The sequence below is a fragment of the Stenella coeruleoalba genome, assembly GCF_951394435.1.
Source record: "Stenella coeruleoalba genome assembly, chromosome: 16".
NCBI classification, from domain to species: domain Eukaryota; kingdom Metazoa; phylum Chordata; class Mammalia; order Artiodactyla; family Delphinidae; genus Stenella; species Stenella coeruleoalba.
Genome location: NC_137162.1, coordinates 13,821,778 through 13,836,415, shown reverse-complemented (window position 1 = coordinate 13,836,415; position 14,638 = coordinate 13,821,778). Strand labels below are relative to the sequence as shown.

Genomic DNA, 14,638 nt, shown 5'->3' with positions numbered 1-14,638 from the left:
CACAGAAAAACTCCTGCACAAAACCATAATCTGATCTTCAAATGTCATTCCCATAACCCCATGCTTTGTCTTCCTTCTACACCTTGGATACGTCCACCTAAGAATGTTTTATATTTCCTTAGCTACTTTCCTTGAACCTACAGTATGCACACAGATTCAAAATATTTACACATGATGGAAATCTCATGCAGATCAGCTCCATATCATGAGCTGTTACAGTTCAGCCAACTGGTGCCTCATCATTTCCCTGGAAACCAGTCCCAGAGCCATGGAATACCCAATAACCACATGGCAACAAAGTTAAGGCCAGAACATGAGAAGCTCAAAGCTTATCTCTAACATGAGAGGCAAGTCATTACTCTGGTGAAAGGCTCAGATAATGGATGTGTAACATGACAATGTTCCACAGCAAGCGGAAGCATCAACTCACACAATGAGAGCACTGAATAGCAGCTGAAGAGAAATACTAATACCATGATATTGTTATTTCAGATGGTATACTGAGATGTAACCTAGATTCTTGAGGTCTTGAGGCTACTGGAAACATGCAAAAATCCTGTACTCAAGCTGGACTTTCCCTCATAAGTTATGGGATGGGTATCCCTAAATATAATTTCTTTCCCCGACATAGCATTTTATAGTTTACAAAATTCTTTTGAAAAATTGTGCCATTTGATTTTAAAATCCACTTGGTTAGGTTAGTAACATCACCCATTTTATAGATGGTGAAAGTGAAGCCCAAAGAGGCTAAGGAACTGCTAATAACTGCTAGTAACATACAGCTACTAACTGAATGACATGGCCAAAATTTAAACCCAGATCTTCCGACACCAAGTTCAATGAATTTGATACTATTCCATAGCTCCCTAAATCAGGTGATCCGTAATTCAAAGTGACTGCTTATTCAACCTCAAAAAATATTTTTATATGTCATCTGCAAAGTTCTTTAAAATATAAAAATAAAATACGAAGTCTCTGCAAGATATTTACCTCTTGTGCAAACGACTCTGCTTTCTTTCGAAGGTCCTTCTCCAGTTCCAAGTTCACTTGCATTTCCTCATACTCTTCTACTGCTAGCATGGACACTTGAGAAGACAAGGAAAAGAAAATGGACAATACGCCACACAGATTATCAAGAATACGGATGAAAAATGGTGACGAAAGATTCCTTATTCAGGCATATAAGCACCCACATTCATTGCTGGTTGGAGTATAAATTGGTAAGACCTTTTTAGAGGGCAACTTGGCAATATGAATCTAAAATCTAAAACTATTCATACCCTTTGACTCAACAATTCCACTTTTAGGAATGTATTTATTCTTCTAAAAGAATAAATCATGAACATATACAGAGATTTAATCGCAAGGGTGCTCTGTGCATCATTGCTGAAAACAGTGAAATAATCTAGATGGTCTAACACTGAAGGATCAGTTAAGTATGCTGTGTACAAGAAATATTCTGCCATCAAAATTACATTGTACAGGCATATTTACTGAATGGAAAGACATTCATGATATATTTTTAAAATGAGTTCATTTTTGTTTTTTAAAAGCCACATACAAAACACGTCAACAAGGATTTCACTGAAAAGGAAACATGTGAAAGGCCAATTACCATCTTCATTAGTAACCAAGGAAAAGGAAAGTAAAACCATAGCTACCTTTTTATACTCACCAAAGAGGCAACTGGCAAAAATTTAAAAGTATAGCTATATCAAGCTGGGAGAGAATACAGAACAATGGAAACAAATACACTGTTAACAGGAGTATAAACTTATAGATCTACTTTAAAAATAATTTGGCATTATGTAGTGAAATTGAAGATAAAATTTTACCTTTGGCATATATCTTAGTGAAACTCTTGGATATGTGCACCAGAAGACATGTATAAGAATTTTCATAACAGCATGACTTGGAATAGCAAAAAAACTGGAAAAAACTCAAACATTCACCAAATGGATACTGGATAAATGAATTTTGGTATAGACATTGAATGAAATATTATACAGCAGTGAAAATAAACATACCACAGCAATACCCTTCAACATGATGAACCGGACAAACACAAAAAGCAGCAGAAGGACATATACAAAATTATATCATTTATATAAAGTTCAAAAACATGCAAAATTAAACAATATGCTGTTTAGGGATATATATATATATGACAAAACTATAAATAAAAGCAATGATAAAAGTCCAAGGAAGGAACACAAGTAGAGACTGATGTTCAGGGGCTTGTAAAGCACTGATGGGCAAAAAAGATATTTCTTTTGTTGGTATTTTATTTATACTCCATATACGTTATAAACATATTTAATAAACAACTCAATGTACATATATAGGTTTTTTGATTGAAATATAGTTGATGCACAATATCATATGTTATAGGTGTACAATACAGTGATTCACAATTTTTAAAGGTTATGCTCCATTTATAGTTATTATAAAATATTGATTACATTTCCAGTGTTGTATAATATACCCTTGTAGCTTATTTTATACATAATAGTTTGTACGTCTTAGTCCCCTACCCATAAATTGCCCCTCCCCCCTTTCCTCTCCTGGAAGAATAAACACTAAAATGTTAATAGTGCTTATCTCTGGACTGTAAGGGTTGAGTTTTAGTTTTTTTTACTTTTCCCATATAAATCTATACTTTCCACCAAAAAATATGTTACTTGAATAAAAAGAAAAAATGTACATATGTAAGTTATTTCAAAGTGTTCTCCATGTTTATAAAGAAGAGAAACAGCCTTAGATCCATGTGGGCCCAGAGTCAGAGCTTTGAATGAAAGAATCACTGTGGACAGAAATCTTCAAAGGGACGATACTGTCAAATAGGAGCAACATGAATTCTTTCCTACTTTTTGATATTCTGTGACCTATTCTGTTAAATAATGATGTAGACGGGACAGAGGGAGTGATGACGCCATTACCAACTAGGAACCACATAGGTGGACAGCACACTAGCCTCTCCACTGGCTTCCAGCAAGGCACTTTCAATCCTGAGCTGAGTCATGTCAATAAAAACCTTTAAAAAGGCTCTCTTAATGGCAGCTTTCAGAAACTGTTCCTCCAGGGCACTTCAGTCCTAACTGATTAAGGACTGGTTTGCTGCGTAATGACATAGAATTTCAAACTCTGTACTCGGTCAATCTACTGCCTCCTCAGAGGAAAGACTAATAGTCTTACTCAAGTAAAGCAATGAAGTGGTGGTTTGTGATGTGAATTACAGGTCCCTGAGAGCTAAACGATTTTCAAACCTGTTTAAAAAAAAAAAGAAATTTCACAAAGAAAACAAAGAAGATTATGACTATCTGAAGCCCTGGGCAAGATAATTAACTTTCTATTCTATGTCCAGAACACTATAATAAAAAGTGAATTTTCACATGACCTGGCCCTCTTGGATTCTGAAAGAAATTCGGTTGGTCCTAGTCATGTATTTATTTATATAATCTCTCTCTGCCTAGATAAGGGTCTCCCTGAAGGCAAGGTCCATGATATTAACCTCTGCAGAGCCCTCTGTTTCTAGCACAGTGCATCACGACTGAAAATTCTTCTACACCATTTCTATCTTCTTAAATGCATAAAAGGCAGAGGAAATGTTACAAGCTAGTGCATCTCCCACACTTAGCTACAAGGTCCTTTATTTACTAAAAAAAAACATCTCAATTCATGAATGACACAAAGATGGAGAACTACCACCAATAACAATAGGGAAGGCCCTGGGTCTGAAAGGTTTCCTTTTAGTGTTGTAGCTTCTGAACTAGGAAAGACAGTGGCTGAGGGAAAAAAGGAGAACAAAAAAAGCATAGTAAGTCCCCTCCCTTAAGAATTATGTTTGCAGAACTGCACTTTGCTCCTTTGCCCTAAACCAGGGGACATAAGAAATGGTCCCATGAGACTTGATGCTGTGTTTTATGACAAGTATGATGGAATCAAATTACACAGAATTTTCTCTAGAAGTAGCCTCTGGAGAAAGTTCCTTCTCACCATGAGACCAGGTCTGCTTCTCCTGACCAACAGGTAAATTTTTATATGATTCATAAAAATGATCATGAATCTCTCATCACTCTGGCTCCTAGAGAGCTCAGAGCCAGACTTCAGGCACACAGGCAGGAAATGTGCAAGAACTCGGAGTAAGTAATAAGCACTTTGTACATTAACATATATTCTCACTTTTCCTTTGTCCCATTTTCCATATCCTCTTAATTTAAAAGTTTTTCATATAATGTTGCATGTATTTATGTAGATATCCTAATCTCTTCTGGATCGAGGAGAAGTTTACCAATTAACCTACCAGATATATAAACACTGAGGGGATAGCCAATATGGCCATGGTCCCAAGATATATGTAGGACAAAAGAGTATTTAGGTTTGAAGTTTCAAAATGAGTGGGTCATGAATTCCTCAAGCAAAAGCACTTTTAAATGTCCCCAGACTCTCAGGTAGGTGGAAAAAGAGCAGGAATGAGAGAGACTCATTGCTAGAAGTTAGGAAAATACAATATAGAAGATTTTTGCTACAAGAATCTTTAGACACCAGTATAAAACAACACAAAATATATATAAACAAAATAAATTACATATATATTTGAGGGAAAAGACTGGAAATACATACCTCTATTGCATTTTTCTAAGACTTTTCTCTGTTCAAGAACTTCCGAATTTAAAACATCTTTTTCTTGTTTAACTTTATTTACCTAAAAATGTGATATTTTGAGGGGAGAAAACATCCAAAATTGTAAAACATGATATATGATGATGTGTGATACTTAAATTGCTATTCAACTTTCAACACGATGTTACATTAAAGCAGTAATTGGCTTCACTGTGCTAGGCTTCTATTAAAATGTTTTTAAAGCCTCAAAGTAACTATTTAATTTAGGATGTACATCTGGAACTTCTTTACATATTCCAAATAGTACTGGCATTGGTTCCTAAATATGGCAGTGTTCTAGCCGTCCAGTGTAAATGATTGACATTTTTAATGCAAAAATCCAATTAGACTGCACCCGGAAAATACTTGAATCATTTAATCAGAGAGCCAATATTCAATTTTGGTATTCATTTTAAACTCTGATGACATTTGGCTTAAGTAAAAACATACATAAATTTTTAAAATAAAAAAGACTTTGAACTTTGACTTTTGGCTTAAACAAAATACATATGAAAATCTCCCCCCACACAAAACTTAAATTTCTGAAATAATTTTTGGCATCTATCAATAGGAAAAGAGAATATCATAGTATAGTTTTAAAAAAAAGAATGTAAAGTTACATGTACCAAGTGGATAAATCTCAAAAGCATTATGTTGAATTAAAAAAGCAGGTTTATATAGTTTAAAACACTCAAAATACTAGGTATTGTAGTGAAAATGTAAATATATGCATTGAAATGATAAAAAACAAGTTCAGAATAATGGTTGTTTAAGGAAACAGTGCAGGGAGTGAGGAGAATGCAGTTAGGGAGAGATGCACACGGGTTTCAATACTATGCTAATGTTTTATGTATTAAACTACATAGTAGGCATATGGAGGTTCGTTATTTTGTTTTTTACACTTTTCAGATGTCTGAAATAGTCATAATAAAAATGACTTCTGAAATGGCTTCCAATAACACCTCTAAGTGGGAGGGGAGAGAATCATCGATAAATAATTATAATTGAGGATTGGAATGCATCAAAATGTCTTTCTTTCTCTCCTATGGTTATACTCAAGAAACAAGCTAAGGTAATGGTCCCTGAAAGGGACCCTGAATCCATCAGCACTTCCATATGGTCTGTGAACTGGTTTCCTTTAGTATAAGCTATATTGTTGTTTTTGGTTTAAATTAGTAACCAGTATACAGTTCAACGCTTCTAGAATGTCATCATCCTTCTTCCCACTCACACTTACTGCCACAATAAGTAAAAGCAACTGGGGATGGGAGGTTGGTGGTCACTGCTTTCCAACGTTTTTCACATTATGGCCCTTAAGAATATGTGTATGGGAACTGGGGTAACTGAAAGAGGCTGCTCACTGAAGGGGTCAATACCCTGGCATACCTGTAAGCCATCTGAAGGATATCAAGGTGCTATACACATCAGTTGGGAAGCCTTGGGCTACAGACTCTGAGAACCACTGATACAAGTTAAACCGAGACTGCAAAGGCAGATCCTTGAAGCCTCATGCAAAGAAGGCTAATTATGTGCTCCTGCTCTTAAAGACAATTCAAAAGGAAAAATAAAAAGATTCTCCAAATACCCACTTGAACCCATTCTACCATCTATCATATATGCCTGTGTTGGAGGTACAGAGGGGCATAGCCTTTCCCAGCTGAGTCAGCCCTCCATCAGAGAAGCAAAATCATTCTTCACCAGCAGCAACAAAGTGTATGACTTAAATGCAGATATCACTGTCACAAATCTGCCTCACAGTGAAACACACGGGACAATAGGAAACACTTCAATGCTATTTTACTATTTTATTTCTTGAGCTAGACAGTGGGTACATGAATGTTCATGATCTTATTTTCTATACCTTTTTGTATGTCTGAAATAGTGGGGACAAGAGAAGATTAAAATTGGTACATGGTTCTCATGTCAGAAATTAGCTTCCAACAGCAAGTTTTTGACTTAGCCTGTCCCCAAACACCTTAAAAGACTAAAGGTCTTGCCTTTCAGGCCTAAGATACATACTTCTTCAATTACTTCTACAAGTTTGCTCTTGAGATTTTCCAGTTCAATGGCTAATATCTTCTTTTCCTCCTGAACAGATACAATTTGATCTCGAAGTTCTGCATTTTTAAAGAAAAAAATAAGAAAAAAAAAGCCTTATTTTTAAAAGAAGAAACCAATCTTGTCAGAAGAATTGAAAATGCCAATCCATGTGCAGCTTATGGTCAAAGTTATTCCACAATTAAAAGGAAAATGAAGTAGCAAAAGACAATGGAAATATCATTTCTCCCCCCCTGCCCCGCCAAATATAGCTATGTTTCTAAAATTTTGTATCAGGCACGCTCACTATGTTAAATATACTAGATCATGTTTTCTCTGCAATATATCAAACCTGTATTCTAGGAAACTATCTGGCATTTTAGAAGTAGAATTTTTTTAAGCTTTCAGCAAAACAAATTAAGGCACTGTACTAATTTCTTTTTTATTTTTTAATGGCCATGGGCTTTTGTCACAATGCAATACAAACAAACTGGGCAGCTAATAATTTGGAGATTTTGATTTAAAGAAAAAAATCCTGACTTGCTGCCAATTTACAGCCCTTAAACATTATTTGAACTGACTCAAAATAAGACCTATTTGAAAAAGGGTTAATTCTAATAATTTTCTCTCCAGGGTGTTGGTGTTTTGTTTCTTAATTTACTTCATATTTCATATTATTGAGATTTAATGAAAACTGTATTACTAGAGTGAAAATACTAGCAACTGTAAGTGCAAAAACTTCTGGTGTTAGATTAAAGTTACTTCTACCACTCAAATGTTAAAAAAAAACATGGATTAGCACAGAGTACTTAAATTTATACCCAGGCCCACACACTTCTGCCACTTAGCTTTTAAGTGCTTTTAATTTCTTACCCTTCTCCAAGGATACTCAGAAACCTGCTATGTGGTTATTTATTTATAAGTTAAATCAAACTTTTTACATGAACCCAGCTTAATTGAAGGGTTCTCAGAGACTTTTTTTTTTTTTTTTGCGGTATGCGGGGCTCTCACTGTTGTGGCCTCTCCCGTTGCAGAGCACAGACTCCGGACGCGCAGGCTCAGCGGCCATGGCTCACGGGCCTAGCCACTCCACGGCATGTGGGATCTTCCCAGACCGGGGCACGAACTCGTGTCCCCTGCATTGGCAGGCGGACGGACTCTCAACCACTGCGCCACCAGGGAAGCCCTATCAGAGACTTACTTTAAAACCACTTTCTTCACTGGCTGGCTAATCTTAAAGAAGAACAAGAGACCATACCATTCAAGACCTAACAGAAGGGAGAAATACAAACAAGAGGAAAGCCTTTAAACTTTCTCTCCCTTCCTACCAGCATAAATATGATTTTGTCTTAAGTTAGGGGGTAGAAAGTCAGGTTAAGATGGCTTTCTTTTTACTTCCTTCTTTATACTTCTTGCTGAAGTTTTATCTACCAAACAAGCAAACAAGTATTACTCCTGACAGGTACAGTAAGTTAAAATGCTCCAATAGTTACTGAGCCCCAAACTGTTTTCCTACATCCTTAACAATATATAGGGGTGTGTGTGTGTGTGTATTTATTTATTAATAAAGTTAATGTGTATTTAATAGATGTAACATGTGATCTTGCCTTACAGCACTACTTGGGGACCACCGCAGTTGCTTAATACTACATACTGCTTTTAGCTCATTGCCTGAATCATATGGGAAGTTCTTGGAGGGCAGAGACTAAGCAATTTGGGGAGGTATCTTCCCCAAAGATTCCAACAGAGAAACAGACTAACAGGAGGTGTCAGCTAAATATACTTTTATTCATTCTTACTTTCATTTAACAAAAATATCTTAATACACAGTCTTATCCTTTAGAAGTTTATAGGCAAACTGACTGCTTCTGTCAAGACAATGCTTTCAAAAGTGCCTAATCCCAAACAAGAAAGTACTCATAAAGCTATACATCCATCATGCTTCTCAATCAGGCCACCCCCTGTGACAAATAGTCAGAATTCTTTCCAAAGTAGGAACCAGGCATCAATATTTTTTGAAATTATCATGTAATTCCAATGTGCAACCAGGGTTCAGAAGCATTATCCTAACAGGAGTCTAAAACATGCTCAATAATTAAGCCAGGGATCCTACCCTTGATTTGCTTCTGACACTGTACTGAGACACAAGTCTCGGCAGCACCCTCAGGGTCCATGGTTGAATCTTCATCATCAATGTTGATCTCTTCAGTTATTACATCTGGCCCCAGCTTGGCCATGTATAACATGCTGATTCTTTTCAATGCTTTATTTTCTTTATTTAACTAAGGCAAATATAAAGACAGTTATTTTAACAGCAGTCAAATGAGTGTCTTGCCACCTAGAGGGGTGGGATAGGGAGGGTGGGAGGGAGACGTAAGAGGGAAGAGATATGGGGATACATGTATACGTATAGCTGATTCACTTTGTTATAAAGCAGAAACTAACACACCATTGTAAAGCAATTATACTCCAATAAAGATGTTAAAAAAACTGAGTGTCTTGGATTTTTAAACAATAGACAAATTAACTGTATTTTTGTCTTGCACATTCATCAACATTCACAGCATGAAGTAACAATTAGAAGAGTCATTAAATAAGGTTTTTTATACTTTTTAATATTAAACTTATTACTTTAAGTAAAACCTATGCCTTATAGCCAGCAGCATGTGAAAATGCTAGTTATAACTGATAAATACAAGAAGAATTAAGATGAAACACCAGTATAGATTAAATAAAATTTCAATTTATTCACAGTCATTAAAAGTCTTAATTTAAGACACTTTCTTTCAAGCAAATATTTTGTTTGATGCTGTGCTGTGAACATCTTTGAAATGTTTGTTTGCCTGGCACTCTCTGTTTTCTGGACACTGACACTCCTCTTCACTGTTCCAAATGATTTCTATGGGAAAAGCCAAGTTCTCCCAAAGCACAACCTACCACTTTGGCCATAGCTATAATAATTAGTCCAGGAATTAGGCACATAATCCAAGCTTGGTCAATTAGATCCCTTCTCTAGAAATTTGGAGACTGGAACAGAGAGATGAATTCCTTTCCATGTGTCTGGATATACAGTAGCTACTGGCAACCACGTTACACTACTGAATTGAGGAATAGAGAAAGGCAGTCCACAGCAAAGCCAAAATGGAGCCAATGTGTAGGAGAGACAGAGAAAAGCAACAGACACAGGGTTTGCCACAGGGCTCCAGTCCATTCCTAAAATGCTCCTAGCTCATGGATTCTATGGGATTCTCCAATATCCCTCTGAACAAATTCCTACTTTTCTTTCCTTTTCTTGCTTAAATTAGTTCAAAATGTGTTTCTATCTGTACATAGAGTTCTAATAATACACGATAGAAGAAAGTTCAAGATACGTTTCTATTATCTCTATCTAATTCACTGCAGATAAAGGAATCCTAACTCATTAATGTATTTGTTATCCCCTGATGTAAAAATGAGTTGGTTATCAATTACTGTTACCTTCTTCAGCTCCTGTGTTTATGTGCACATAAATGTTAGTACGAGGCATACACGAAGACTAAAGTTGATCCAAAGTCCACAGAAGGAAAATATGGTTTTGCTTACGTGTTCTCTTCACAAGACTAAAATATAAAAGGTCTTCTCTTATTTGAGTATAAAGTATTTCGTATATTGATTTCTCTAGTATAAAATATAAGATACAGAAATGTGTTTGCATTTACTAAGGGCCGTTGGCCATCAAGACAAGTTCTTAATTTAATAACTGACACTGGAAATAAACACAGACAGAAACAATTCACTGGAAAGCTAAATGCCCTTCACTGCTGTAAACCTTATGCCAGAATAAGATGTTTAGTATGGTATTTGTCTGGCTTTGGTCCTTCATTTGTGATCATGATTAGGACCCTTCAGGGTTTCTCTCAGGGAAAGTCCAGCCCATTTCAATTTGGGAGATCTGATTCTTACCCCAGTAATATGGAAACTACATATACCCCGAGTAGCGTGGTCTGGAACACAAGAGCATTCCCTAGAGCATTCCCTGACCTCTCTGGGGAATCAGGAAGAATCACTTAGAAATGGCTATGAACCATTCCACAGATTCTTCCTGGGAAGGCTGGTGAGATCTATTCAAGGAATCAGACACAGACCTTTATTCCCAGTTCCCAGCCCATAGCTCCAGCTTCTAGCTCTCCATGTTATATTAGAGGATCAGGGATAAGATATAAGACCCATGATTTCCCAATCCCTCTTCCTTCAGATGGAAAATTCAAGTAAACATTGTTGTGTGTTCTTTGAACCATGAATGCTAGAGCATGGCACTAGACGCTCAAGGACCATCGTCAATTCTCAAATGATGACATCTTTTCTGAATGCAAGGAGAAAAGAACAATTTAAGAAAAACTCAAGTGAAAAAACTCAAGACTTAGTTTGTAATTCTGCCTCCTAATATTTAAACTAATGGTTCCCAACCCTGCACATTACCATCTGTAGAGTTTTTAAAAAAAAAAACTCCCAACATGCAGGCCCTCACCAGACCAAAATCTCTGGCAGTAGAGCCGAGCATAGCACGTTTTCAGGGCTTCCCAGGTGATTCTAATGTACACCAATACTACAGATAATTGACATAGAGGAATGCAGTACTTGAGTATGCATTTCTATAAAACTAGTATAGCAGAGTTAAGAACTCAGCTCTGCAATCAAATTCTGTCTCTGCCTCTAGGATAATCTAATCTTTCAGTGTCAGTTTTCTCATCAGCTAACTAAGGATAAAAATAGTCTCTATCCCATAATATGAAGATTAAATGAGATATATATATAAAGTATTGTGACTGACATACAGTAAAAATTCAGCAAATATTAGCTATTAGTAACAAAAGAGGTTTAGTCTGTGTGTCTAATTTTCCCCTGGAAGTCATTTATCAGCTAGTTTTCTTCAACCAAGGTATTCATCTATACAAAGCTTCTTTCCCCAGGATTCTCATGAAAAACTGAAAATACTAATTTTTGCCATCTGGTGCTCCCCAGGCCACCATCGAAGTAATATTTAATAACCTAACAGTTAACAGTTCTGCCCTCAAAAGAGTTTTAATGCCTCTATCAAGCCAGGCACCAAAGTCTACCAGCTACTATTTGGCTGTAATACAATTACTCTATTCAACAAAGTTACTATCTCCAGAAAAAAGCCAAACAAAATTGCAAACGTCTTCTCTAAAACAACATTTTCACATTCTGAAAGAAGAAATATAAGACTTATACACATTAAATCTTATAACCATACTAAGTGGAAATTTTTGAGAACTCTGAATTCACAAATTTGGGCTGAGAAATTTCACTGCAGTTATTATTCATCAAGTTATATAGGTTAACGGCATACTATTTGGGATTTAGAATCCTTATTAGTTACAAGGCAAAAATAACTCTTTCGTAACCCTACAGTAACAGAATCTTATACTATATTCAAATTTAAATAGGGTTTTTATATTGAGCACAGTTTAATGAATATTTAAAGATACAAAATAAGCAAATTAAACAGACTTGGATCATACGATTTAAATAACTGGTCTATAATTATCAGTTTAACTTTCACATTTTAGCAAAGGAAAGCATCCACACTTGCTTTTAAGGAAATAATGCAGTCAAATTGTATTTCTGACCCACCTCCTAGACAAATGGAAATAAAAACAAAAATAAACAAATGGGACCTAATGAAACTTAAAAGCTTTTGCACAGCAAAGGAAACCATAAACAAAGACAAAAAGACAACCCTCAGAATGGGAGAAAATATTTGCAAATGAAGCAACTGACAAAGGATTCATCTCCAAAATACATATGCAGCTCATACAGCTCAATATCAAAAACAAACAATCCAATCCAAAAATGGGCAGAAGACCTAAACAGACATTTCTCCAAAGAAGACATACACATTGCCAAAAAACACATGAAAGGATGCTCAACATCACTAATCATTAGAGAAATGCAAATCAAAACCACAATGAGGTATCACCTCACATCCATCAGAATGGCCATCATCAAAAAAAATCTACAAACAATAAATGCTGGAGAGGGTGTGGAGAAAAGGGAACCCTCTTGCACTGTTGGTGGGAATGTAAACTGATACAGCCACTTTGGAGAACAGTATGGATGTTCCTTAAACTAAAAATAGAACTAGCATACGACCCAGCAATCCCACTACTGGGCATATACCCTGAGAAAACCATAATTCAAAAAGAGTGATGTACCACAATGTTCATCGCAGCACTGTTTACAATAGCCAGGATATGGAAGCAACCTAAGCATCCATCAACAGATGAATGCATAAAGGAGATGTGGCACATATATACAATGGAATATTACTCAGCCATAAAAAGAAACGAAATTGAGTTATTTGTAGTGAGGTGGATGGACCTAGAGTCTGTCATACAAAGTGAAGTCAGAAAGAGAAAAACAAATACTGTATGCTAACACATATATATGGACTCGAAAAAAATAAAAAAGGTTCTCATGAACTTAGGGGCAGGACAGGAATAAAGACGCAGACACAGAGAATGGACTTGACAAGGGGAGGGGGAAGGGTAAACTGGGACGAAATGAGAGAGTAGCATTAACATATATACAGTACCGCATGTAAAATAGATAGCTAGTGGGAAGCAGCTGCATAGCACAGGGAGATCAGCTCCTGCTTTGTGACCACCTAGAGGGGTGGGATATGGAGGATGGGAGGGAGATGCAAGAGGGAAGGAATATGGGGATATATGTATACATATAGCTGATTCACTTTGTTATACAGCAGAAACTAACACAACATTGTAAAGCAATTCTATTCCAATAAAGATGTTAAAAGAAACTGTATCATAAGAAACATTCCATTTGTCATTAATTTGAGAGCAAACACTTTAGAAAAATAAGAATGTACAGAAACTCTGCTGCTTAGAAAATGAAAACTACTTCCAAAAATGACAATTAATACTTAAATCAGGATGTGCTACTTTCATTTATTGATCACACATATAATGAAGTTTCCAAACTTTGCATTCAAAGCTGTAGTATCTTCCACATCCAATGAGCACATCTACAGCATTTAATTGAATAGGGTATTTTTGGTTTGTTTTTTATTCTAAAGTTCCTGAGTTCACACCGTATCCTCAAAAACAAACCGTAAGTCCATTTTCAAAAGAGCTTCTTAAAGAATAGAAGACAAACTCTAAGTTAAGGATCCTATTGTCAATACTAAATTGTAAAAATGACCCTAGAGATTAGTAACACAGTTGTTCAGAAGCAGGGATGAATATAACAGTCACCTGGCAGCTTTTTCAACATTCACATGTCTGGGTCATACTCCCAGAATCAGTGGGTCTGAGGTATTCTTAAGAAATCAACCCTGGTCTACACTGACAATTATGACATGATAACTGCAGGTTAGAGAGGTGAATTCTCTTGCTCAAAATCAACTGTTAAATAAAAAAGGGGGGAATAGCAATAAAATAATTTTTTAAGGGGACCAATGATTAAAGTCATCATAAAGAAAGTCTGTCCCATTCTCACTTTAGTCCTAATTCTAGTTCATCCTGTCATTTAAGATGAGACAATGGCAGTCCAGGGAACAGAATTAACTTGGCCAAAGTCACATATGTCCAAAATTATACAATTAGGAATAAAACCTGTACATACTGCCTCCCAAACCACTGTTTTCCATAAACTGCCAGTCCTGAGAGGTAGTCAGTGCTCTCACTTTGGATGTCCTATTGCAACAGGAATACTTGTTAATAACAAGAGAAAAATACAGAAACTATCCTTAGCCACTACAAGATTCAGAACAACTAGTATGCTCTGAATACATTTTTTCTACTTGGTCCAAAAGTAAAGGAAATGAAAAGAGAATTCCAACAGTATTATCAACCAGTGAACTCTAGTGATATAGAGAATAGAAATGATATGAGAGCACCCATGTTATCGTTGCTTTTAA

At 36.0% G+C, this 14,638-nt stretch overlaps 1 protein-coding gene across 6 annotated transcripts in view; it reads right to left on the bottom strand.

Annotated features, from left to right (window-relative positions):
- Positions 1-14,638, bottom strand: part of SHTN1 (shootin 1) — a gene marked incomplete at its 3' end in the record, with an annotated part of 157,797 nt that overhangs the window by 54,119 nt on the left and 89,040 nt on the right. For all 6 annotated transcript variants that reach the window (XM_079899745.1, XM_079899747.1, XM_079899744.1 and 3 more), the window contains 4 exons: positions 8,813-8,981; positions 6,682-6,779; positions 4,624-4,705; positions 991-1,085 (listed from right to left, as the gene is read on the bottom strand). In XM_079899745.1, the coding sequence (XP_079755871.1) occupies positions 991-1,085; positions 4,624-4,705; positions 6,682-6,779; positions 8,813-8,981 (444 nt within the window). The remainder of the gene's footprint in view (positions 1-990; positions 1,086-4,623; positions 4,706-6,681; positions 6,780-8,812; positions 8,982-14,638) is intronic.